The sequence below is a fragment of the Puma concolor genome, chromosome C1 (assembly GCF_028749965.1).
Source record: "Puma concolor isolate L17-30 chromosome C1, mPumCon1.1.hap2, whole genome shotgun sequence".
Lineage (NCBI taxonomy): Eukaryota > Metazoa > Chordata > Mammalia > Carnivora > Felidae > Puma > Puma concolor.
The window spans coordinates 78026053-78052127 of record NC_141674.1 but is presented as its reverse complement, the minus strand read 5'-3'; the positions used below and the strand labels follow the sequence as shown (position 1 = coordinate 78052127).

The window sequence follows — 26075 nt, the reverse complement described above, 5'->3', positions numbered from 1 at the left end:
TTTTATCATCTGACATTGCAAGAGGAAGGGTGAATACAGTACAGTAAAATGTTTTGAGAAAGGGAGGCCACATTTATTTACAACATATTGTTTTAATTGCTCTATTTTATTACTAGCTATTATTGTTAATCTCTTACTGTGCCTAATTGATAAATTAAACTTTACAATAGGTAGTTATGTATAGGAAAAAACATGGTGTACATAGGGTTCACTGCTGTCTGTGGTTTCAGGCATCCACTGGGGGTCTTGGGAGATATGCCTCAAAGATAAGGGGGGACTACTGTACCTGTGTATAATTGAATAGAAAATAACAGTGCCTAGCACATAGTTGGGGTACGTACTATGTTGTTTGTGCATTAAGGTTGCAAACATCGCTGTAAGCAATAGAACCCTAAGCAAAACCCCTGCCCTCAGCCTGCTTTTAGTCTGGTTATTTGTAACCCCCTTCGGAAACTCCTTTGCTCTTTGTTAATGAGAAATAGTTAATGTGAAATTTAATACATTTATAGCACTGTGGCTTGGGAATTTGTGAACCTTGTTGCTGACAGTTTGAGGTTTCACCCTGACATTCATAAAATCAGTTACTTTTATAAATGCTAGCCAATTAAGATGACATGTGCATATTTTCACCAGCAACTAAATTTGATTGCAGTGCAGCAGCAAGATGATAATTTTCCTCCTTTGTATGTGTTAATTATATATACCATGATGTGCTAGGTCAGCGATTGTCTAGATGCATCCAGCAGGAATGTGGTGCTTGCATAAATCATCCTGAAAGTTTTATTAGGATCAGTCTAACAGCCTCTTGACTTCATTATCTGTGGGTGTTTGGGGGTCTCACAAAATAAACTGTAACATACATTTATCTCACTTCTAGGCAGCAGTGCGACGTCGTAGAAGACTGACAGCCTCCAGCCATTCTCTTTATCTCATTGCCCAGGACAGCACAAACCAGTGTCTCTGGGATGGTGGCTGTCAGTAGAGGCTGCAGTTATGGAGGACCTGGACATCAGGTTTACTTGCTAACTGGACTTTGGATTGCTTGCCCTGATCTTGAAGCCCATGACAAGCCCATGATCACACTCCCTAGTTTCCGCTAGGCTAGAAACTCTACTTGAAAGGCTGGCCTTCAACTGAGATATCAGGAAAAATAGCAATGATCATTCTTGTGATAACTCACAATGCACTCTGCAGTCTCTTATCACAGAGTTCTTTACAAATTCTAATGGCACAATCCTGCGTCACTGGTTTCTTAAAAATACCAGGGTCACTGCTAGCTTTGTTGTTTCCTGGGAGAAGTAGCCTTGGGACTGTTTCTTGAATCAGCTGCTGAAAAAAGACCCACCTGTATAACAAAGAGAAGAGGTTGGATTGACAAATACCCATTGTCTGATAAGTGCTTTCTCTAATTATGATTCAGCTCCAGGTGACTGTACCATATTAAACATGTACATTGTTCTATTTCCTCTAGGTGTCTCAGGGTTCCATGGTCCAGTTTTCATCAGGAAACTTCTCCTTGTCAGCAAAAACAGAAGAAAAGAGATTCCCTTATAGAAACGACCGTCTGCTAAGTTGGGCTCGAAAGGAGTACGGAGCAGTCACTTCATTCACTGAACTCAAGATAGCAAGAAACATTTACGTTAAAGTGGGGGAAGGTAAATTTTACGTGGTTTCAGTTAATGACTGATTTATGACAGTCACTTGTTTTCTTTTCACAGACCAGGTGGTTAGGGCAAGGAATCCTAGAATTACAGAATGTTGTAGCTGGCAGGGACCTGAGAGATCACCAGGCCTGCTCCCCTCACATTCCTTCCTTCCCTTTTTTTTTTTTTTTTCTTTTTTCCCTGAGGAAACAGGCCTGGTAATGGCCAAGCAGGATGTTGGGAGTAGCATGGTTGAGAGAGGAGAGGAGGCTGTGGTGCAGGGTTTAGAAGACGTCCACACACAGAAATCGGAAGTGAATGAAGGGTGAGAATCCGAAGTAAAGGAAAGGAGGTGATCGCTAATGGAATAGAGGAGGAGTTGGCCGGCTGAGCCAACAGTTAGGGCTTCCTCTTACCTGTTGATCTGCAAACATTTGAAGCCAGTGTTGGTTTATGGTCTTGAGACGTGGGTTAAATTTTGGACAATAGCAGCAGAAAAGTGCTTAAATATATTTTTAATACTAATGCCCATTACAAGGACAAATTATTGGAGAAAGGAACTGTGTGGCCTTGATAAGAGATTTGCCCGTTTTAATTTCCTTGCCTTGCAGAGGGATATAAATATCTGGTAACTCAGTTTGAAAGCACGTTTTTAAAAATAACTTCTTTCATCATTATTTTTAGTTGTATATATTTGGAGACCCCATTAGTTACTAGAAATAACAACTCTTGTGAATGAGTCCTTGTTATAGTCAGGTGAGTATGTGAAAACTGCATTTCAGGTCTTCAGCGTCCATCTGCTTTCTGTTGAACTCGACAGCACTTGTCACCTCTTTCACAGACAGCATGGCAGCACGCGTTGAATGCTTGTTTCCAGCCCGTTCTTAAACCTGGGCTGTTTGACAGTTGCAGGAAAGGTGGACTCTGATGTTGGAGTATGTGCTAAGTGCAAAGGCCACGTCAGGTGCTTTCTTTTCGCAGGTACCCCACTTAACCTCACCAGTAATCCTACGAGGAAACCATTACTTCCACCCTTTTACAGAGGGGTTAGTGGTGGGTTAAGCTAGCTTGCTCAAATCCGCATTATTAGTAAGTGGTGAAGTCAGAATTCAAACCCAGGTTTCCTGACTCTCGAGTCTAATGCTTGTTTCCTGATGCTGTATTTTAAGTCTTAGCTAAGTAGGCACAACCTGATAATACAAGTAGGCCACCTGGGTGGAAAGACTTGTTTAGCAGAGTAGAGAGAAGAATTTTAGGTGAGTGTTGGATACAAAAGCTGGAGTTTGTTACTGAACTCTTAGGTGGTTAGGTAACTTGTAATAGAGGTCAGCTCCCATTGGAACAAAATGCAAAACCTCTTTAACAAAGGTTCTAAGCCCTGGCGCATGGCCTGCATTTCTGAAGCAGAATTCTAGTAGCGTAAAAGGATATCGATCACCTGCCCCCCTCCCACTTGGAATTTGTTACCATAAGAAAATGTGTTACAGTAACATTTGGAGCTGTTGAGCTGTTCTCTTGACAGTGCAGGAACTTTTATGCACAGCTGTTGCCTGCCTTGAGAGTGAGGGTTGGTTAAGTGACTTCCCCAGGGCCACACACTGAGTCAGGAACGAACTCAAAGGCCCCCATGTCCAGTCCAGTCCAGTCAAAACTGGTGACTCCTTGGTAACACCTTTGGAGCCCCTGAAACTTGATTCCAGACACGAGTCGGGTATGAGTCACTGGTATACACCATGGAGAACAACTATTGGGGGAAGTGAGGTTCCTTGGTTAGGTCGGTGGACCACAGGGTGATGTTGTCTGTCACCATGGATCAGGCTTCACTGAGCAGGACTCATCAGCCAGCTTCCCAGAACCTGCCCATCTCTCGCTAGCTACCTCTAGGGATCCCAAGCCAAGATCCCAAGCAAGAGGAGCAGAGTTTCCTCTTGTTCTATCCCCAGTGGCTCTCAAATGTGGTCTGTGCCCCAGCAGCATCCTCATCACCTGGGAACTTGTTAGAATTGCCAATTCTTGGGCCCGTCCAAGACCAACTGAATTGAAAACTCTGGGAGTAGGGTCTAGCCGTCTGTGTTTTATTTAACAAGCACTCCTGGTGATTCGGATATGTGCTCACGTTTGAGAACTGCTGCTCTAACCAGTACACCTAGAATGGAAGAATTGAGGACTTTCCGTTCTTACTCCAACTTGTCTCATTAACTGTGAGACTTCCAGCACCCCTCTGATTTGCCACGTAAGCCTCAGTTTCCACAGCAGGAAAACAAGGAGTTTGCATTACTTCCTAGGTTCCCAGAGTATATCATTCCAAGTCGCAAAGTTAGTCGTCAAACCTTTCCTAAAATACAAATAAGCATGTGACTTCCCCCCTCCCCCACCCCCAAAACTTGCCAGGTTTCTACCCGGGTATTCCCCTTTGTGGTTTCCTTTCTACTTGGCAGTTGGTATAAGTTTTGATGCCAGGCATGCGGAAGGTCATTTGGGGGGAAAAAAACTTAGGCACACACATGTATACACAACAGAAAATGATCAGCTTATTCAACCTAGTGACAATGGCATCTGGGACTTGAGCCCTTAATAATAGCAACTTTTTTTTTTTTTTTAAGTTTTGATTTATTTATTTTGAGAAAGAGAGCGCCCAAGCAGTGGAGAGGCAGAGAGAGAGGGAGAGCGGGAATCCCAAGCAGGCTTCCGCACTGTCAGGACAGAGCCTGACTCGGGGCTCAATCGCAGGAACCCTGAGATCATGACCTGAGCTGAAATCAAGACTTGGACCCTTAACCGACCCAGCCACCCAGGCACCTCAATAATAGCAACTTTTAAACAAACCTTTCCTAGTGGCTTAGGAGGGTCACAACGTGGGTGAATTTTTGGTATTTGTCTCAAATCTCACCTCATTGTTTGTTAATTCGGGACACCTGTACCATATGCCTACTACATGCCAGATGCAAACCAGACCCACCTATGAACTGAACTGAATATACAGGCCAGAGTCCCAAGAGGGTCCTAGTCTCTGGAGTTCCAGACTAGCCTGTCGCTGGCCCATGCACACACCCCCTGATTCTTGATTAAATTTCAGTCTTGCTACCGTAGTATCATTTTCCATCCTGTGATCTGGGGGAGGCGTCCGCAGGGCTGCAGCTATGGGGTGTGCATTCCTCATCTGTTCATCCGGGAAAACCCTCAGCAGACGTGGAGGGGGGGCCACTCCAGCTGCCTCAGTGGAGCCCTGGCCTCTTCTCTCTAAGGGGGTCTTCAGGGAAGAGTGCAGAGGGAGGATCCAGGTCTGTTGTGCAGGAGCCTGCATCCTGGGGCCTTGTGAGCTCCTGTGGTCCCCTCTGTTCTAGGCCTGGTGCATGGAGCCATGATGCCACAGTGTGCGCTGATACCCAGGCTTGGTGGGGGTTGGGGGCAGGGCAGTACCAAACCAATCTTGGGACCTCCTGAGCTGATTCCTCTCTCCTGAGTGAGACTTGCATGTGTATTTGAACCCTAGCATCCTGTCCATTAAATGAAAGAGGCAGAAGTTTGTTTCATTACAGTGCCAGGGCTCTGATTAATTACCCCTTCTGAAAAAAAGTTTGCTACACCTAGAACTTCCTTGACACTGGTCCCAGCTGTCACCCTGCCAGCAGTTTCAAGTTCTGTTTAAACATTTAAACCGCTGGCTGGAAATCCCATCAACCACAGTGCTGTGTAAACGGCATGTGCCCTTGTGGGAGTATCTTTAGACTCTTGGTACTTGTATCGCTTTCCCTGGTGGAGGTGATGAGCAGCCCTTAGCACAATGAGATGTTTGCAAAAGCACCTTGTAAACTGTAAAGTGTTATAAAAGCATTAGTCATCTGTAACGAGATTGTGAGAAAGAGTGAAAGTCTGCCCTCACTGTTTCCCTCAAACTCCCTCCTTCAGTCTTTAGATCTGTAGTGCTGTGATGAATAAATATGAGGGAATGATTCATTCTACATAGCAGGCCAGAGAATTGATTAGGTGGTTGATCCCCCTATTAATTGGAGTAGCAAATATCCAAGGAGGAGCATATCTGGATAGATAATTGATTTCAGTGTTGAGTATGTGGACTATGAAATAACTATTGGATTTTTTAGGTGAGAGGTACTTGGTAGACAGATGCCAGCCTAGGACTGCAACTCAGAAAAGGAGTCATGATCTAGGTACAGGTTGAAGCCCTAGGAGCAGTTGAGGTCATTTGGGAAGATTATGAGACAAAAAGAAGATTGAGGAAGGAATTGAGTTCTTAGCCTTGGTTTTGTATCAAGATCAACTGTGGAGCTTTTCAAAAAGAAAGCTGCCTAGCACCACCCTGCCCCCCAGATCTTCTGACTCAGAATCTCTGGGATGGGGTCCAAATAGGTAGATTCTGGTGTGCACCCAAGATTGAGGATCGTTGGTGTCTAAAGAATGGGCAGAGGAGGGGGAACCAGTAAAAGAGATGGGAGGTAAGTCAGAGGATGTGGATGAGGACAATGCAGTATCACAGAAAACAGGAAAGGAAAGGATTTAGACCAAAAGAGGCCACTAGAATTGGTCAGTAGGAGGTCACTGGTGACCATAGGGGAGGTATTTGAAGGCAGTGGTTGAGTTCTAAGGCCGTCCCTAGGGCTTGTGGTTCCTTGTGTCCTGCAGTTGCTCAGTTACTATCACCTTCTTCCCTTCGAGTCTGATAACGTGTAGCTCAGTGGTGTGATGAATTGTCCTGTGTTTCTTTCAGATCAAGTGTTCCCTCCCATGTGCAACATAGGGAAGAATTTTCTCTCGCTCAATTACCTTGCTGAGTACCTTCAGCCCAAAGCAGCGGAGGGTTGTGTGATATCCAGCCAGCCCCAGGATAAGGAAGTACACATCATTGAGTTAATTACCCCCAGCTCTAACCCCTACAGGTGAGTGTGTGTGTGTGTGTGTGGGCGGGTGTGCGCTGAACTGAAAAGAAATGAAAATAAAGATATATGCTGACTTGAGGCAGAGACAGTACAACCCTACTTGTGTAGGAGGGAGGGAGCTGTTCATGCGTTGGGTGAATCAACAGAAGTTTTGAAGAAGGGAGTGAAGGCACCAGTGGTATATTTTATTTTCGGCATCTGTCTCTAGATCCCCTATATTCTAGGTGAGTTTCTGAAGCCTATTTTGAACTTTCAGGCACTAATTAATTACAGTACAAAATAATTCTTGCCCCATTGTTATCTCCTTTGACTGAGGTTATTCCTGATAAAAAGTTATAAAATATGCCTGTTAACATAATTATAATTTTAATCACATTCTGTTTTTAATAAAATTCCATTCATAGCGTCCTCAGAGCACATTTGCATTCAGAGCTGTGTGTGCTATGAAGGTGTGTGTGCATCAGGGGTGGGGGAGTGAGTGTGGGTGTGTTGGCGCATGGCCCTCCGTGGCGACACACCAAAGAGCCATTAGATACAACCTGCCTCTCGCTTACGTTCTTTTTCTCCATCTCCCACCCTCAGCTTCCTGCCCCAGGACTAGCAATTTAACCCTCCCTATCAAGAATGATTAGGGAATTAAAAGGGATAAAAGAGGAAAAGTGCCTCTTTCTTCTACTCGAGTCTGCATTCCTGTGGACCACTGCCTTAAATTTATATTGTAGAGGGATTTCAGAATTAAAATTCTAATCAAATTTTGCTTTCAAAGGTGAATAAACTACACCTCAGTTTGGGGAAGATTCCATTCTGTCCCACATGAAGAATTTTGTGGAAAATTAAAAGAGAATGGGAATAGAATCAATCTGGCAAACATGCTTAGATATTAAGCCTCAGGCTTCATTTGAGTGTATCATTCATCATGTGCTTCACAAGTGTGTAAAACCAAATGGAAAGAAAGACTTTCCTTTAAATTCAGAATGACAGAGATGTTACTGTTTGGTTAAAAAAAATTCTCCTGTATACCGAATTCTTAGAAGTTTGGGTTGTCTTCATCAATTTTCCAGTAATCAGTTGGTTGACCATCTGTTTTCTTTATTTTAATAACTGTATATCCAGAAGTTTGGGAAAGTGAGTGCAGATATGATTCTGTAGCAAATGTTAATGGCTTATGCAAACCTTCTATAAGTCAAGTTCTCCAGCCTTTCGCCTCTTATTTCATCTTAAGTGTCCTAGTTTTTTTGTTGTTGTTGTTTTTGTTGTTGTTTTTTTCTGTTTCGGGGTTTGTTTTGTTTTTTTTACTACCAGGCATCCCTCCTCCCTGCCACCTTCCAGGATTTTGAGCATATGCAAATTGGAAAGTTACACACTGAAGGTGTTGAAGGTTGAAAAGCAACAATTCTGCTTTAAAAGTAAATTCCTCGTTGCCCAGATCCATTTCAAACAGTGGCTGCCTTAAGTAACTGTCTTTTTTATTCCCCCCAAAGAAGGAGAAAAATTTTAGTGTCTAATTATCAGCAGGCGTATTTTTCTATTGTTATGTAAAACTATTTTGTTTTGTGTGCACTAACAATCTGTTTTGCACATGTCATTTGCCTGGGATCAACTCCAGCTTTTTAATCAACTGGCCAGACACTGGAAACATGAAGACTTGGAAGAGAGGAGATAGTTGCAACTCTCTGGCATTTGGGTTCTAACTTTGCCTTTGTTTTCCATTCACAGTGCTTTCCAGGTGGATATAATAATTGACATAAGACCTTCTCGAAAGGATCTTGAGGTGGTCAAAAATCTCATCCTGATCTTGAAGTGCAAAAAGTCTGTCAACTGGGTGATCAAATCTTTTGATGTTAAGGGAAACCTGAGAGTTGTTGTAAGTTTGCTGAGCATTTCTTTGTTTTGATGCATGGCAACAATTTAAGCTGTGCTTGTATGTGTTATTTTTGTGACATTTTTGCTTTATATGTATTATTTTTGTGAAGTTTCTGCTTCTCTGAGCTCTCTGTGATTTTTCACTTTATAAAATAGGCTGCTCCATGGTTTCTCCTGACAAGGGCAGACAGTGTGGTGGCTAAAAGCATGGCCTCTGGGGTCAAGATCAAGATTTGAGTCCAGACTGCCATTTACAAACTGTGACCTTGGGCAAGTCCCTTAACCTCTTTAGACCCCAGTCGCCTCATTTGTGAAATTCCTGAAATGTATGAGTGTGCTTTCCAGTCAGAGTAACTGTAAAATAATGAGCACAATGGGGCCTTTCATGGTTGACAGTCCTGTAATGGCCTCATTGTCATGGTACTGAATATCAGCTCTTAATTTGGGGTTAGGTATTTAGGGAAGGTGTGGAAAATTGGGCTGACCCCAGCTCACACTGTTGTCTTTTCTTTTAGAGATAAATACATGGTATTGGCATGCCTTTTTGCTTGCTTCTAACTTCTGAGGGTGAAACACTGATGCTAGAATCACAGTAATGGGGTGGTTAGTGAAATAATATGGGAAAAGTACCCCCAGCCTACTCCCTAACTAAACATTACTTCCATGAAGGAGATAGGCTTAAGAAGTTTATTAGTTGGCTGGCATGATAGGCAGCTAGTTTCCTAAAAAATTAAATGTTGAAATTTGGTAAAATAAATCTTTTTCAAATATGTTTACGGCATTAACTGTGTGACAGCATGTTGCACAAATTACAAGAAAGTTCAAGAAAACCCCCCCTCGTCACTTTTAAGAAGATAATTACCTTAGCATCTCTTTTGTAGGCTCAAATTTTTGTGTATTGCCTTTTTAAAAAGTTGTGTCTGATTCCCTCTTTCAGTACCTGCATTGAAGCAATTGGAGAGGGTTTTATGTTTTCCCCATTTTGGGGGAGGGATGCCTCTGGTTTTGGTGCTGTTCATTCATGGCACCTTTAGCGTGATATAACAGTGGACAAAGCCAGTGCTCCGCTGGGGCTACCTCATGTATAAGCACTCACCAGAAGCAGCAGGCAAAGCCACAAGCATACACATCTTAATTTTAAAGTACTGTAATTGTTTCTGGTTCCTGTGGGTTTTTTGTTTTTGTTTTTTTTTTTGATTGTGAGAGGATCCAAATAAGCCATCCTGTGTGAGGGCGATACATTAATTTGGTGTCGAGAACAAAGCCCAGCCGCAGTTCTCTGAAGTCAGAGCTGTTTCAGTTGCTTTCCCTGGCTTGGCCAGAGGGGTGTTGGTGACCTGGGATGTCTGCAGCGTTTGCTGCCTGGCACACCAACCAAATGTTTTTAATTTCAGAATAACAAAAACAGGAAAGGGAATTATGCTTTGAAAGGCAAAAAACATACGGTACATTTTAATTCCCTGCTGGAGTTGTGTAAATGTTCTTTCGGCCCTGACCCTTCAGTGGCTCTTTCTGTACCTGAGCATGTATGTGTTCCTGGTCCATGGCAGTCCTGGAGTTCACTTTGAATGTCTTCACTTTTCATATGAGTAAGACAGACTAGAAATGAGATTGCTCATCCCAGGGCAAGATCTGTTTATATTCCTCTCTTTGGCTGTACTCCTGTTCCCGGCCAATTTTGGACAATGCATGACAACATTACTAAACAATTAGGTAATGTTTCATGATGTTCTTTTTTATTCTCCCAATCAGTTTCATGCTTTTTGATTTCCTAACTCCCAGTCTCAGATGTGAGTTCTGACTATGCTCTGAAGGAAAGGTACCTGCTATTAAAAAAGTATACATTCATGCTTAGAAAAGGGAAATGGTTCATAGTGGCCTTGTTTGTAGTATCTTCTTTAGAGACAGCCTGGTAGACAGGCTGTGTGCACAGGGTGAGTTCTCAGCCACGTGTGCTACTTAACTTCTGAGTGAGGGGCAGAGAGAGAGAAAGAGAGAGAGGGAGAGAGAAGGAGCAAGAGAGAAGTAGGACTCACCCAAAGCAGGACTCGAGCTCACTGGATGTGGGGCTCAAGCTCATGAACTGTGAGATCATGACCTGAGCTGAAGTCAGATGCTTACCTGACTGAGCCACCCAGGTACCCTCCTTATATTTTAGAGGAGAACTAAATAACATATGTAAGTCTTCTAGCATAGTGCCTGCCATAAAAAGGGAATTTATCTTCCTTCCACAGGAAACTTTTCAAAAGTTTGTCTATAGGAGCAATTAACTTCTCTAAACAAAGTGAAAACAAAATGTCTGCTGAAGAAATTATAAGGCACTTGATTGGGTAAATGTAAAGAAAAGTCCCATTAAACACAGATGGCATGTGGGTGCCTGTAGGGGGTGGGTGCACAGGCAGAGTGCACCCTCCAAGAGCCACAAAGGGCAGTACTGTGGACAAGAACTGGAATACTAGAACTGTCCTCATTACTGTGCCCAGCTCTGGGTTTTTCTTCAGGTCCCTTATGGACCGTGCATAATCACATTTTGGAGGAACCTCCAAAACAAAAGAATAGATGGAGGAAATATTTGGTTACACTATTTCAAATGGCCTCAGCCAGCTTATTCTTAGAGAAGACGTGTTTTAATCCCAGTGGGAATGGACTACATCTCTGACCAACCTCTCCCGTACCCCATCATTTCTGATGCAAGTGTGTGTTGGGCAGTGGAGGGGAAGGGGAAGAGGGAAGTGCTCAGACTCTACCTTGCTCATCATCCTTCATGAAGATGTGGCTGAAATATGGTGGTGGTATTTGGAGACCCCCTTGAACACTCCCATTTTTGGAGTAGCTACACCAAAGCCTTAGAAAAGCCTGGGGACTCCCTGTATCCCGAAATAGAGGGTGAGGAATTTGCTCATTGCTGGGAAGGAACCAATTTGCCAAGACTTGCTGTTTTACAAACGTGTAGATAGATTTCTAGCCTTGTAAGTCCTGAGGCGTAATCAATATGAGTTGTACTGACAGCTCCTAGATTTAATGTGGAAAGGTGTAAACAAATCATTCCATATTGGTACAAAAAACACAGGTGGCGGTTGTGATGATAGTATTCTGGAAATACAGTATTTTCTCAGCTGTCCAACAACATGAAAGACTAGGGCAGATGAGGCCAAGCTGTGTTGTTTAGGCCAGTGTTACAACTCCCGCCAATCAAAACGACATGCTGCTTTAAAAGACTAGAAGAAGCTGCACCTAGGAAACTAAGTTTAAAGAACTACTTGGATCCTTCCTTACCTCATTTTATTTTAGTTTTTTTTTTTTTTTTTAACCCTTCCTTCCTCTAAGGAATTTTCTCTAAATCAGGGTAAGTGCTGGAATATTCCAAACCTGTCAAGCTGAGTTTTTCACAAATGGCTACAAAGCGTGGTTAAAGCTCTGTCTGGTTCCTTTGCATGCATTATTGTGACTGGCTGCTCTGGAAGTTTCAGATAATCACTTTGGGTCACAGAAAAAATATACTGGGGGAGATCCTTTAAGCTTTGAATTGAAAATATGTGTCCTTAGCCAATATCCCACCACCAAAGAGGCCAAGAGAACTTAGAGCCTGTGAATCTTCGATGGTTTTATAGTGGGAAAGGATTAATATTTAGTCATGTTCGGGGCACACAGAATGGGAAACAAATGGAGAATTCAGGAAAAAATGCTGCATGTATGCAGGAGAAAATAATTGGGCATGGAAATTAAAGTGATTTTTATACGGCGTGAAAATGGCCTAATCTTCATGCTGGAAGGGCTTTCCAGTCTTGTTGGAGCAGTTGTTGAAACTACGGTGCCTTCGCTTTGGGATCTCCTCTGCATCCGTCAGCTCCTTCACTGTCTGACAAGGTCACTGCTGTAGGAGCCAGAGGATGTGGAAACTTACCATATCCTGGTTACTCAGTCCTTTCTTGGAAGGATTCCTATCACTCAGTTCTAATTTTGTAATTAATTACCAAGTGAAAGTCAGCTTACTGGTATTGCTGGATAAAATATTGGCACTAAGAGGGACAGTAACCCAAATCAATTAATTAATTTTTGGAACATAAAATCGAAGCATATTCAGTTAATAAAATTGACAAATGAATACAATTACAGGATTGCTGAACTGGCCATAAATTATAACTGAAATCTCAACACTGGTTGTTCCACCATATGGAATTTAATAGTTTACAAAGATGAGATGGTCTCCACAGTGAAGTAACTGCATTGTGCCTTCTTTCATTTAAATCTAGAGTGCAGAAAATAGAAGCATGGACATATTTTTGGCAGTATAACATGCACATTTGTACACTTTAAACATCATTTTAAATAAAAATAAGGGAAAGTTTGATATATATATATAATTTAAACATTTTATATATATTATATATATATATATATTATATATATATAATTTAAACAGTTAACTAACTCTTGTAACCTAGTAGGTATACTCAGTATGTAGCTACTTATCGATTATTGGATTATTTTTATCAGCATAAGCAACCCAAATGGTAAGATCAAACAACATGAATAAATTTTTCTTAATCTGCTGTTAAAGATTTTCACATCAGTGTTCTTAGCCCAAGGAAAGTAGGGATCAAAAGAATAAATAGTTCTTTCATATACAATGTAGAATCTGTTCATTCTAGGTATTGAATTTGTACTTAAAGCACTGTTTAGTTTTAGACTCACGAGTGAAATTTTGCTGTTATCTTCAGGCTCCTAACAGTATTGGCTTTGGGAAAGAGAGTGAAAGATCCATGATAACAACCAAATCAGTAAGAGATGACATTCCTTCAACCCAAGAGAATCTGTTCAAGTGGGCTTCGGACAATGGCTATAGTCCAGTAACATCATATACAGTGGCTCCTGTGGCTAATAGATTCCATCTTCGGCTTGAAAACAGTGGTAAGTATGGATTTTTTTTTTTTTTTTCTGTAGTAAAAATATCCCCTAAATGAGACTCTCCAATGAGGAACTCTCATTACATCTCATATGATACTGTTTTTCTGTTGTAAATTTTGATGATTCATTTGACTGCATTTTACTATCAAGTTTAAGAGTATCTAGAATCATGATAGATTATTTTAAAGCAACGATCTTTGGTACTTTTGTACAGATTTTTCTGTACCAAATTCTTTTGGTACAGTTGATTGCATGGTGGAGAACTTTGTTGTAGATCACGTAATTCACTGTGATTACATTAAGAACAAATTAGCCTGGCTTCTTCTCTCAGAAGTGCCTGCTAATCACTGACAGCTGAGATGCAGAGCGGCTGGAACTACGGGGGAAAAGTCCTGGGTCAGACTGCATCTTACAGGACAGTAGTCACGAGGTGCTTCTTCTTCCTCACCCAGAGGGGACGCAGGAGTCATTACCCCAGTTGGATGGAGCAGAAAGTGGAATTTTAACAGGTTCTTGAGGTTTTGCCAAGCCTCTAACTAGTGAGACTCAAATCCAGAGTTTTCTGATCCCCAGACCTGTTCCTCACCCCCTGGTACTGCCACCAAGGACAGTGCCCATAGATTGAAGGTTAGGAATACGGGCCATTTGTTCACTGTTTGAGGGCAAGTTGCTTAATTTCTGAGCCTCAGGTGGTTCCTCCTCAGTAATATGGGAGAGCAAATAGGCCCTACCTCAAAGGGTTGTTGTGAAGGTTTTTGTCAACGTACAAATTTAAAACCCTCCAAAGCTCTGGCCTCTTTTGGACCCATACAGCTGTGCCGTCTGCCATCCTTTCCCGAAAGATAGTATTGAAGGAGAGTTAATGTCCCCAGTCATGTTCACTTCCTGCCCCCACTGAGATGGATTGACCTCAGGCGTTGACTTTGAGACTGGATGGATATAAACAATACTGGGGAAATGTCTCTTCCCTAAATTGTTGAAAATAGGACAGAACACTGAATATTGATTATATGGAAACAGGTCTTTCCCTTTGAAGGAATAAGTGTACCTAAGCAGCTTTTTCTTTTCTCCTTCAGGACTAGGCCAGGGTGCTCAAATGCCTGTTAGAATTTAGCAGGCAAAAAGGAGGTAGCAAATACTATTTCAAGAAATCCCTGAAGAATGTATTCTAAAGAATCTCTAGATTCAAGGGAAGTATTACAATGGCACTTGAAAATATTATTGTCCCAATAACTTATTCAAATCATGTATTTTTTTAAAGTTTATTTATTTATTTTGAGAGAGAGAGAGAGAGAGAGAGAGAAGGCTGGGGAGGGGCAAAGAGAGGGAGAAAGACAATCCACACTGTTAGCACAGAGCCTGACTTGGGGCTCGAACTCACAAACCATGACCTGAGCTGAAATCAAGAGTTAGATGCTTAACCAGGCGCTCCTCAAATAATGGATTTTTATATCTTACAGGGCCTTAGAAATTATCTAGTCCATGGTTCTCAACCTTGGCTGTATGTTGGAATCATACAGGGAGCTTTAAAACATATTAATGATTAGATACCTCTCCATAAAGTCTGATTTTAATTGACCTGGGGCACAGCCTGGGTATAGGGAATTTTTTTCAATCTCCCCAAATAATTTTAATATAGAGGACTAATGATCTAATCCAACCTCTTAATTTTAAAAATTAGAAAACTAAGACACAGAGAAGTAAGCCACTGGCCCAGAGACACTCAGTCAGTTAGAAAGAACACCAGGACTGGAATTCAGGTTTCCAGACTCCTTGTCTCCTTTACACATTGCTTGATAAGAGTAATTTTACACACACCCATTCTGTGCCAGTTCCTCTTGTACTTGCCTCTAATGATGATGACTGTGGCCTGGCATCAAACACTGACAATGTTGCCTTCTGTCACCACCAGAGGAAATGAGAGATGAGGAAGTCCATACCATCCCTCCTGAGCTACGGATCCTGCTGGACCCTGGCAGTCTGCCTGCCCTGGAGAACCCACCCATCCGGGGAGGGGGAGGCCGAAATGGAGGTTTCCCCTTTCCTATCCCTGATATCTCCAGGAGAGGCCAGATGGAAAGGGGAGAAGATGGGATCCCCCAGCCGAGGGACCCTATCGTCCCCAGCTTGCGGCTGTTTCCTGGTCCCGAAGAGCCCAAGGAGGTGCAAGAGAATGTGGATATTTCCCTGTCAGTCAAATGTGACAGTGAAAAGATGGTCGTATCTGTACAAAAAGAGTCTTTTCAGGTCAGTGCAATTTCTTAAAGGAGAGAAGAGAAAGCCACCTCCCTCCCCATCTTGCCCCAGTATGTGTTAGTTATTTCCCTCTAGCTCTTTCACTTTTGAACTCTGGGGACCTGATACTGTTTTCTCAGTTGGATGGGCTTACTTCCCCTTGGCTGTGTTTCTTACCCGGGTCCTGTTATTCTCAGTTAAAGGGGGTTCCAGATCCTTGTGTGTCAATATTTTGCTATTGAATTTCCAAGGCCAACAAACACAATCCTTGGTAGGCTGGGAAGAGGTAAGGGGGGAGGGGGAATGCAGGCCTCCAGCAACCAATACCATATGGGAAGACCAGGCAAAACACGTTCCTTGTGTGCTGCAGAACTGCCTGTGGGCCCTTCCTTATGTCTTTGGTGGTGGTTGTTTCAGGCCAACAACTACTCGGGGATGGAGCTCACTCTGTTGGATCCTACCTGCAAGGCCAAGATGAATGGCACCCACTTCATTTTGGAGTCTCCCTTGAGTGGCTGTGGTACTTGGCACCGGCGGTCAGCCCCGGATGGAGTGATTTATTATAACTCTGTAAGTGTTCCCCAAAACAAAGCTTGGCCCTTTGCCAGATCCTTTCCGGGTGTTTCCTTAAAATTAGCCTTAAAATTTCTGTGAAAATGTGCAGGGGCATATACCCTAGGCCTAAAAAAGCCAAGTGTCAGTTCTCAACAAATTGGGTGTCCTTTGACCTTGAGTCTACACAGCTGAGCTAGCCAGCTCCATGGTCTCTGTGGCCTCATTTCAGTCTTGTTCAGAGGTAGGAGGACTTCTCCCTTCCTCGTGAACAAAATAATCAAGAGAAATCCAAAAATGGCCCTCAAGAAATTATTATTAAGTCTCTCTCCAACTTGAAGAAAAGAGATTAAATTGAAAAAAATCCCCTACTTTTGAAGTTCCCCAGAGGAAGATTCCACAGATTCCCCCAATGATTATCCACTATAGTAGCTATCCTGCACTTTTCAGATATCATTCTTGTCAGTTCATTCATCTGAATCTTTTTTTTTTTTTTTCAGATGAAGCCTATTCTTGCAGAAATAGACACTGGGTAGTAAATATTAAAAGAATTTGAAACACGAAATTTCAAAAGAACTTTATAGTATTAATTTTGCAGTTCAGGTTATACTTTTGATGGTAAAAATAAGGCTCAAAAACCCGTGTCTGGCTTTGACATGATGTGTGTGTCTATGCTCCCAGCACCTACTCCAGCTTTGCCACGGGTGGGGAGGGCATGACTCTCATTCACGTTCGTCCCACTGCCCTTTGGTAGATACCCTTGACCCATCCAGAGGAAAGACTGGAGATCAGGTGCTCTGTCACTGTGGCTCATGTGGGGACTGACTCTATGGGCCCAAGTTTATTATTCTTCAGACTTAGAGTGTTTGAGCTGGAAAGAACCTTAAGATGATCTCATTCAACTTCCTCATTTCACAGGTGAGGAATTTGAACTCCCGGGAGTTAAGAGACTTGCTTAGATTTGAGGAACTAGTTAACGGCAGAGCCAGGACTGAATCCAGCTTCCTGACCTCTCATCCACTAATCTTTCCCTGACACAAGGCTGGCCCAACTAATCTCCCTTTGTTCCTGGAATAATTTATTAACCTTTGACCTCTATGATGAACACACCCCTGCCAATTCCAACATTAATTTTTGTATATTACCCAGTTTTTCCAGATATAATGAATAGCATATAGTACTGATATACTTGATTTTGGAATTTTAAATTTACGTCTAAATTAACACCAATAAGAGGCTCTGGTTATCTGTTAAGTAAAAATAATACCATTTTCCTCAGAAGAAAAAGGTATATCCCAAGCCCTTAAAATCTCTTTCTTCTCGTGTGTGCGCCTGTGTGTGTGTCTGTGTATGTGTCTGTGTGTGTATTTGTGTGTATATTATGATGATAATACCTAGGGTAAGAAATGTCCTAGGTACTTGCTTCAGGTACATCAGTACTTTCTTGTGAGGAACCGGTAAATGGAGAGGTGGTTTTTCTACATTCTCTTCCCTTTAGTGAATATTTTAGGTGTTCGTTCCAGTGATAACTATTTGTAGCAATTTCCAGACTTACTATATACTTTTGTTTTGCAACATATTCAGAAATTAGGCACACGACACGAAATCAGACCAAAAAATATGACTATTCTATATACACAAAAAAATTAGGATTTTATTTATGGAGTCACAGTCCTCAGGTGAATTTTTCATGTTATTTAGAACTAACCTAGGAATAATCATCTCAACTAACATTTGGATAGACTATCATAGAATAAAACAGGATTCTTTCCTCCATCTGTATACCATACAGAAAGATACGGGGGAGGAAATGAGGAAAAGGTAGAGGAGTACAGAGATAAGATGAGGAGAGGCTGGCATAATAGTAAACATTAGGTACTTTGTTTCCAACTCAAACTTGATAGAAATCTCAATGGATACAAATTAGCCAGCTCTTAATATTTCTTAGAATTTTTGATGTAAAGAGAAGCCCCTTAAGGAGAAGGCCCCTTCCCCTACAGGCTGGCCTGCTGACAACCCCATTCAACCTAGTGCCTAGTGTTTTCCTACTGTTTGAAACAAGTTTTATTCTTTCACCAGGAAAGATGCATACTTTAGTCAAGTTTTAATTTGAATGTACTTTGGGTTCCTCTTTATTTTTATCTCTTTGAAGATAAAATCCTGAAACACTTGGAGGTTTTTCTTATTTTTATTTTGAGAGAGAGAGATGGGGGGCGCAAGTGAGCAAGGCCAAAGAGGAAGAAAATCCTATGAGGAGCAGAGAGAGAGAGAGAGAGAGAGAGAGAGAGAGAGAGAGAGAAGTGGGGCTCACCTGGGGCTCATGTTTTTACCCAAAGCAGGGTTCATGTTCACCCCATGTAGGACTCAGACTCACCAACTGTGAGATCATGACCTGAGCCAAAGTCAGATGCTTGATGACGGAGCCACGGAGCCATGACCCAGCCGCCACTCAGGAGCCCTGTTTTGTTTTAAGTCAGGTTTTCAGTTTGCATCTGAATTATTACATTGGTGTTGGTGTGAGATAGAACCAGATCATGTGACTGGGTGTTTCAATGACCATGTCTGCGCTTTCTTTGCCTTTTAGATTGTGATGCAGGTTCCATCACCTGGGGATAGTAGTGGCTGGCTAGATGGTTATGAAGATCTGGAGTCAGGTGATCATGGATTTCCGGGGGATATGGATGAAGGAGACACTTCCTTCTTCAGCCGGCCTGAAATTGTGGTGGTATGTGTTTGTTTATAGTAGGTAGTTTGTGAGAATGTTTTCCTTTTGGTCGCCTTTAATTAGGGACTGTTGGGAGTGGGGGGCAGGGATTAGATGTTAAAGGCCAAAGGTTATAAAGGTCTAGGGTGTTCATCCTTCATTTGACTCTGATTTATCTCTGTTTTGTTTGTTTGTTTTCACTAGTTTAACTGCAGCCTGCGGCGAGTGAGGAATCACAGCGGCTTCCAGGACCCACTCCACAGGAATGTCACTTTCAACATGGAGCTCTATAACACTGACCTCTTTCTCGTGCCCTCTCAGGGGGTCTTCTCTGTGGCAGAGAACGGACACATTTATGTTGAGGTATGCTAGTTATGAACATTAACTAGCCTTGGGATAACTAGGTATGCTAGTTATGAACATTAACTAGCCTTGGGCTTTTAGGCCAGGGCTGAATTATAGTAGCTCCTGGGGCAGACCTCATCGTGTTCTTCCCCACATCCCTTAACCAGTTCTGGGTAAGGGCTTGGCTCAGAAAATGCATCCAGGTTGATTTCTTTCTTTTTTTCATATTTATTTATTTATTTATTTTTTTTTTAATTTTTTTTTTTTTCAACGTTTATTTATTTTTGGGACAGAGAGAGACAGAGCATGAACGGGGGAGGGGCAGAGAGAGAGGGAGACACAGAATTGGAAACAGGCTCCAGGCTCCGAGCCATCAGCCCAGAGCCTGACGCGGGGCTCGAACTCACGGACCGCGAGATCGTGACCTGGCTGAAGTCGGACGCTTAACCAACTGCGCCACCCAGGCGCCCCATATTTATTTATTTTTGAGAGAGAGAGAGAGACAGAGACAGAACATGAGCAGGGGGAGGAGCAGAATGAGAGGGAGACACAGAATCCAAAGCAGGCTCCAGGCTCTGAGCTGTCAGCACAGAGCCCAACACGGGGCCCGAACTCATGAGCTGTGAAATCATGACCAGGGCCAAAGTCAGATGTTTAACCAACTGAGTCACCCAGGCGCCCTGCATCCAGGTTGATTTCTGACCAAAGCAAGACATTTTAGGATTTGCTACATGGAGAGAGTGTTTTACAGATGAATGTTTTTTTTTTTTTGTTTTTGTTTTTGTTTTTTTAATCAGCAGTGTGAATTTTAATAAAGTCCTGTTCTTGCTTTGTCCTTAGTATTTTTGGAACAGGAGTTCAGTATTTGCACTGTTAGAGTTAACCAGGAAGATTTCACACCACCTCTTTTTTTTTTTTTTTTAATTGTTTTAATGTTTATTTATTTTTGAGAGAGAGAGACAGAGTGTGAACAGGAGAGGAGCAGAGAGAGAGAGAGAGAGAGAGAAACACAGAATCCGAAGCAGCCTCCAGGCTCCAGGTGTTAGCACAGAGCCTGACGCAGGGCTCAAACCCACAAACCGCAAGATCATGACCTGAGCTGAAGTTGGATGCTTAACCAACTGAGCCACCCAGACGCCCCTCACATCACCTCTTATATTATCTTTTAAATTGAACACACCTCAGTGAAATGCTGTGCGCTTCCATATCTCATGAAAATTGGGTTTTTTTAGATCATTATCTAAATGTGTCTATAAATGTATGAAACTATTTTGTATACATAATGGTAATTATTATGTATAGCATATATCTGTGGAATAACTATGAAAATATTAGGTAGTGGTGGGAATAATGAAATAATAACAGCTAACATTGCAGATTTATTTTGTGCCAAACTCAGGTTATAAGTGTTATAGTAATTGACTCTTCAAAGCAGTCTGATGAGACAAGACTACTGATATCCCCATTTTAGGGATGAGGAAATTAAGGTACAAACTTGTCTACAATCACATAGTTAGTAACTAATGAGCTCAGAGTAGGGTTCATACTCAGGTTGTCTGGCTCCAGAGCCCATAATGTTATCTACTAGATGCTACTATCATTTATCCTCAAAGGGTCACTTAAAGGGGAAGAAAATGTAACCCTCTCACCAGTGCAAATATCCAGGTTCATGGATTAGATTCTAGAAAAAGATAAATATCTCTATGGCCTCAGAACACCTGTTGGTCTTACAAGAACATCATCCTCTGATGAGCTAGTTTTGGTGCTAAACTGCAAGCTGGTGTTCTGCTTCACTGTGGGAGGATTGAGAAGCTTACAGGGTGGAAATGGGGTACTTCGACACATTGAAAGTGACTTCAGAGCACATATTTCTATTTCAGAAAGACAAAGAACTCTCACCTTTGTCCTCATTCTGGGATGGAACCCACTGGCTCTAGACGTTTTCCTGGATCTCTCCTCCTTTTTCATTCCTTATTCTGAGAGGTCTTCTCTTTTTGGGGGGTATACCTTTTTTCTCCACTGGGGAAAATATACTGCTTTCTACATGCTGTTCCTAATTATAGATCTCTTCTTATCCAAGATCATTTTTTTCTTCTTGTGTTTCTGCCTGCATAGTCCACATGCGCAGTTGGTCAGTGACCCTCTGCTGTGCCCTGGATTTTAGGGGCCCTGCTTAACTGCAGTTTGTTCTTTTTCAAACGTGTGCCTGCTCTGCTGACCTACGGCTTTGCTGCCATATACTCATCAGTGGCCAGTCTTCCTCCTGTATCCTACCCTGGGCCTTTTGGTTTTTCTCCCCAGTCCACCTAATGCTGGCTTACTTGAAATGCTTTTTTTTTCTTACTTTCACATTTATATCTTTTCATATACTGACTATATTTTCATCCTCTTTTAAAAAAAATTTTTAAGTTTGTTTATGAGAGAGAGATGGAAGGAGAGAGAGAGAGAGAGAGAGAGAGAGAGAGAGAGAGAGAACAAGTGGGGGAAGGGCAGAGAGAATCTGAAGCAGCTCCAGGCTCTGGGCTGTCAGCACAGATCCCGACACGGGGCTCAAATTCGTAAACCCTGAGATCATGACCTGAGCTGAAGTTGGATGCTGAACTGACTGAGCCACCCAGGCGGCGGCTCCTCCTCCTCCTCCTCCTCCTCCTCCTCCTCCTCCTCCTCCTCCTCCTCTTCTTCTTCTTCTTCTTCTTCTTCTTCTTCTTCTTCTTCTTTTAAATTTGAGTTAGTTGACATACAGTGTAGTCTTGGCTTCAGAAGTAGAACCCAGTGATCCATCTCTTATATGTAACACCCAGTGCTCATCCTAACAAGTGCCCTCCTTATGCCCACCACCCATTTAACCCATCCCTCTACCCACCTCCCCTCCAGCAGCCCTCAGTTTGTTCTCTGTATTTAAGAGTCTCTTATGGTTTGTCTCCCTCTCTGCTTTTACCTTATTTTTCCTTCCCTTCCCCTGTGTTCATCTGTTAAGTTTCTCAAATTCCTCATATGGGTGAAATCATATGATCTCTTTCTCTGACAGAGTTACTTTGCTTAGCATAATACACTCTGGTTCCATCCACATTGTTGCAAATGGCAAGATTTCATTCTTTTTCTCTGAGTAGTATTCCATTGAGTGTGTGTGTGTGTGTGTGTGTATACTGAGTGTGTGTGTGTGTGTGTATACAAGGTACCACATCTTCTTTGTCCATTCATAAGTCTGTGGACATTTGGACTTTTGCATAATTTGGCTATTGTTGATAGCACTGCTTAAACATTAGGGTACATGTGCCCCTTCGACTCAGCAAATGACAGCTTTTCTGTTAGTTCATTTTTCTTGGGGGCATTAAAAAGAACTATTTACAACCTCCAAATTTTACATCTAGAATAGAACTACTAATTATAGCTGGCATTTATTGAGTAGCTGAGAACTCGTGTTTGTGTGTAATTGTGACTTTACACATGCTCACAATAACTGTTTCTGGTAGGTATTGGTGCCCTTATTCTGTGTGGGAAGAAACTGAGACTCAGAGTTCACAGGGCACAAGTCACAGAGCACACAATTTCCTGAGGCTCATCTGCTCATCTCCCTCCAAGGCCTGTAGTCCTTCTACCACTCATTTCCAGGCCATTGTAGAGTAAAAGACTTACTGACCATAGTTTTTCCTCCAAAACAACTTTTTGGGATACCTGAGACTTTCTGCTACTATGTACTTTCTTTGAGATTAGATAAAAGATTTGCATTTCTTCTTCTGTCTACATTTTTGCATTGTGGGTTCTGACTTCATGTTAAAGGCCACTTTTTAGTAATAGGATATATGTAATTTTCCATCTTTCCAAGATATCTTATTTTTTAGAAATATTGCCAAAACAATGATCTGTGAATATTTCTAGACTACCAAACGCTATTTCCTAGAAAGATTTCTGACTAGGTGATTTCCCAAGGCCACATCTTGGGTTTGGTTGAATTGACCCTGTGGCTACCATGAAGTACTTTAGAGAAAATGGACTTGAGGTCAGAAGGCCTGGGTTTTAAGCCCTGGTTTTATCCAGCGCTTGCAAAGTGGGGTTTTGAATGAGTCATCCATCCTGGATGCTGTTTCTCCTCCATTTATAAAATGGAGATGAAAATATTTATCTCACAAGATTGTTCAGAGGGATTGAGCTTTAAGGCCCAACAAAGTGACATGATCACAATCATCTTCACTGTTGAGTGTCTTGTAGTTAGCCACGTAGGGATATTTCAAAATAGTGCTGTGCCCTATGCGATGTCAGGGATTTCCCCTGGGTTCCCAGAATGGAAAGTGCGTTTATATCTCCACGCCTTTTGAAAGGATTCTGGGGCTATTGGCTTATGATTAAGGACTAACTTTATTTCTAAAGTGTTTAAGTTTATTTTGACCCTAAGTTTAGTAAAGGAATGAGGCATGAGGGGAAAGGCAGTTCACACAGTATCCATGTGTCACCAAATGGAGAATCCACTCTGGTCCGAGGATTTTAGCTGAGTTCAGGATAGTTGAGGTTTGAATTCTGTTTACACTTGGCCAAACACCACTTCCTGTTTCTAAAGAAAAGAACCTTAACAAGGTTTGGACGTAGCCCATACAAATGTTTTGTAAGAGGGAAGTATAATGAGTTGGAAACGTTTCCAGATTAGATTTCCCTTAAAATACCCTTGGGCTTAAAGAGCGAAGGGAGAGTACTTGGCAAGGCCTATTTTGGACCTGTGAGCAGCTAGGACACTTTGCCAGGCTCGTGATCGCCACCAGATTGCACGGTTCCTGACACCAAACTGGGCCAGCTCTGCCTGCTCACTAGGAAGCAGGACTTTAGATGAATCTGTAGCTTTATTGCAATGTTTTAGGCTCATTCTGACTTGCTGCAGTTTAGAAGTTCAGTCCTCTCTGCCTAGGTTAAATAGATTTTGCTCTGTACCTTATTTTTGAGCAATTTCAAAAAATAGCTTGCGCTACAGGTGGTATGCTACTAAGACATGATACAGTATTATGACATCAGGGATTTTGCCTGTTGGTGTTTGTTTATTTTGGAAAATCCATTTTAGGTGCGCGCTGTGCTTTTATTTTTATTTCCTAGAGGACTTAGGGGAGGTTGACAAGATTTATTCATCTTGTGTTGGAATCTTCCAGACTGACATTGGAACCAAATAATTCACCATAATCATCCATATCAAGTTTAAATGGGAGACATCTTTTTTCTTTTTTTTTTTTTTTTTTTTTTTTTTTTTTTTTTCAACATTTATTTATTTTTGGGACAGAGAGAGACAGAGCATGAACGGGGGAGGGGCAGAGAGAGAGGGAGACACAGAATCGGAAACAGGCTCCAGGCTCTGAGCCATCAGCCCAGAGCCCGACGCGGGGCTCGAACTCACGGACCGCGAGATCGTGACCTGGCTGAGGTCGGACGCTTAACCGACTGCGCCACCCAGGCGCCCCGGGAGACATCTTTTTTCAATGAGTATATATTACTTTTGTAATTAGAAAGAAGACTGTATAAGTACACTATGAAAATAAAGCAGGGTCCCTCATCAGAAGCGCTATGTTGATATGTTACCCTTGTGTAATAGAGTAAAAGAGAGATGCCAACTTGCTTCTGATTGGTCTTTCTGTTCTTTTGTAGGTGTCTGTTACTAAGGCTGACCAAGAATTGGGCTTTGCCATCCAAACGTGCTTTATCTCTCCATATTCAAACCCGGATAGGATGTCTGATTACACTATCATTGAAAACATTTGTCCTAAAGATGAATCTGTGAAATTCTACAATCCAAAGAGGGTGCACTTTCCTATTCCCCAAGCTGAGATGGATAAGAAGCGATTCAGCTTTGTGTTTAAGTCCATTTTCAACACCTCACTGCTCTTTCTACAGTGTGAGCTCACGCTGTGTACCAAGAAGGAAAAGGACCCCCAGAAGTTACCTAAGGTGAGTAGGCCTTCATCCATCTGTATGCTATTTCGACATTTTTAGGTGAGGCAGTGACCTACCGGAGAAGTTTAATCACGAGTTATTGCAGGTTGAGGTTTTTGGTTTGGGAACTGCCCAACTGAAGTAATAAAATCTGTGTTAGCAGGGAACCGTGAGTTTTATGGAGTCTTAGAGAATAAATCCTGACAGTATGACTTTTTTTTTCCATGCAAGCTACTTAGTAGTATCTTATAAATGATAAATCAAGACTGTTTTCCATTGAGGGAGAGGTCTGGCTTTATCTTTGCTATTCAGATAGCGTGCAGTGCCAAAGTACAGAGCCGAAAGGACAAGTTCAATGTGAGGATTAATTTTTCCAGGTCCCGCTGAGACTTGTATTGCAATTGTTTTTTGACCTTCTCTGTGTGAATTATAAGGTTGACTTGTCTCAAGAGAACCTCTAAGGGAAACTAACAAATATTTTAATTTTTCTCAGCTTCATACTGGTTCATCATGTTTACCTTATGTCACTCCCCATATTGAACCAGGACATTCTGTTGCCACAACAGACATCAGAACACTTTGACCTTGTTGGAATGGCTGCGTAGGGGGGATCTGCAAGGTTAATTACAAACCTTCATTAGTTGGGCCTTGTGCAAGAAGGGTGTCTCTGCCACAGTTTTGTTTCTGTGATCTTCCATAGTTATGTATAATTCCTTACATGCATTTCATCTGTAGAAATCTCGCACAGTGTCAGCTGACTTATAAAACTTTTGTAGTCACATATAAATCAGTGTCTAAAACTAATAATTGATTGGTATCATTAATAGTGTATGTCTCTTAATACATAGGTTGTAAGAGGTAGATATAGAGGGAGGAGGAACAATTAAATCATTATTACTGGATAAATTACCACTGACCTGAATGCTTTACACTGTTATATTCCCCTGGGCATCCATTTCTCCGATAACATCAGAGAACATTTTATAATACATACGAAAATGTAGCAAATCTGGTCATGATCAT

General features: G+C 42.0%; 1 protein-coding gene across 3 annotated transcripts in view; it reads left to right on the top strand.

Moving 5' to 3' along the window:
* TGFBR3 (transforming growth factor beta receptor 3) overlaps positions 1-26075 on the top strand; it is a 208627-nt gene that overhangs the window by 153030 nt on the left and 29522 nt on the right. For all 3 annotated transcript variants that reach the window (XM_025912786.2, XM_086717529.1, XM_086717530.1), the window contains 9 exons: positions 1472-1655; positions 6370-6538; positions 8255-8402; positions 13123-13312; positions 15222-15556; positions 15962-16114; positions 18681-18821; positions 19005-19163; positions 24768-25067. In XM_025912786.2, the coding sequence (XP_025768571.2) occupies positions 1472-1655; positions 6370-6538; positions 8255-8402; positions 13123-13312; positions 15222-15556; positions 15962-16114; positions 18681-18821; positions 19005-19163; positions 24768-25067 (1779 nt within the window). The remainder of the gene's footprint in view (positions 1-1471; positions 1656-6369; positions 6539-8254; positions 8403-13122; positions 13313-15221; positions 15557-15961; positions 16115-18680; positions 18822-19004; positions 19164-24767; positions 25068-26075) is intronic.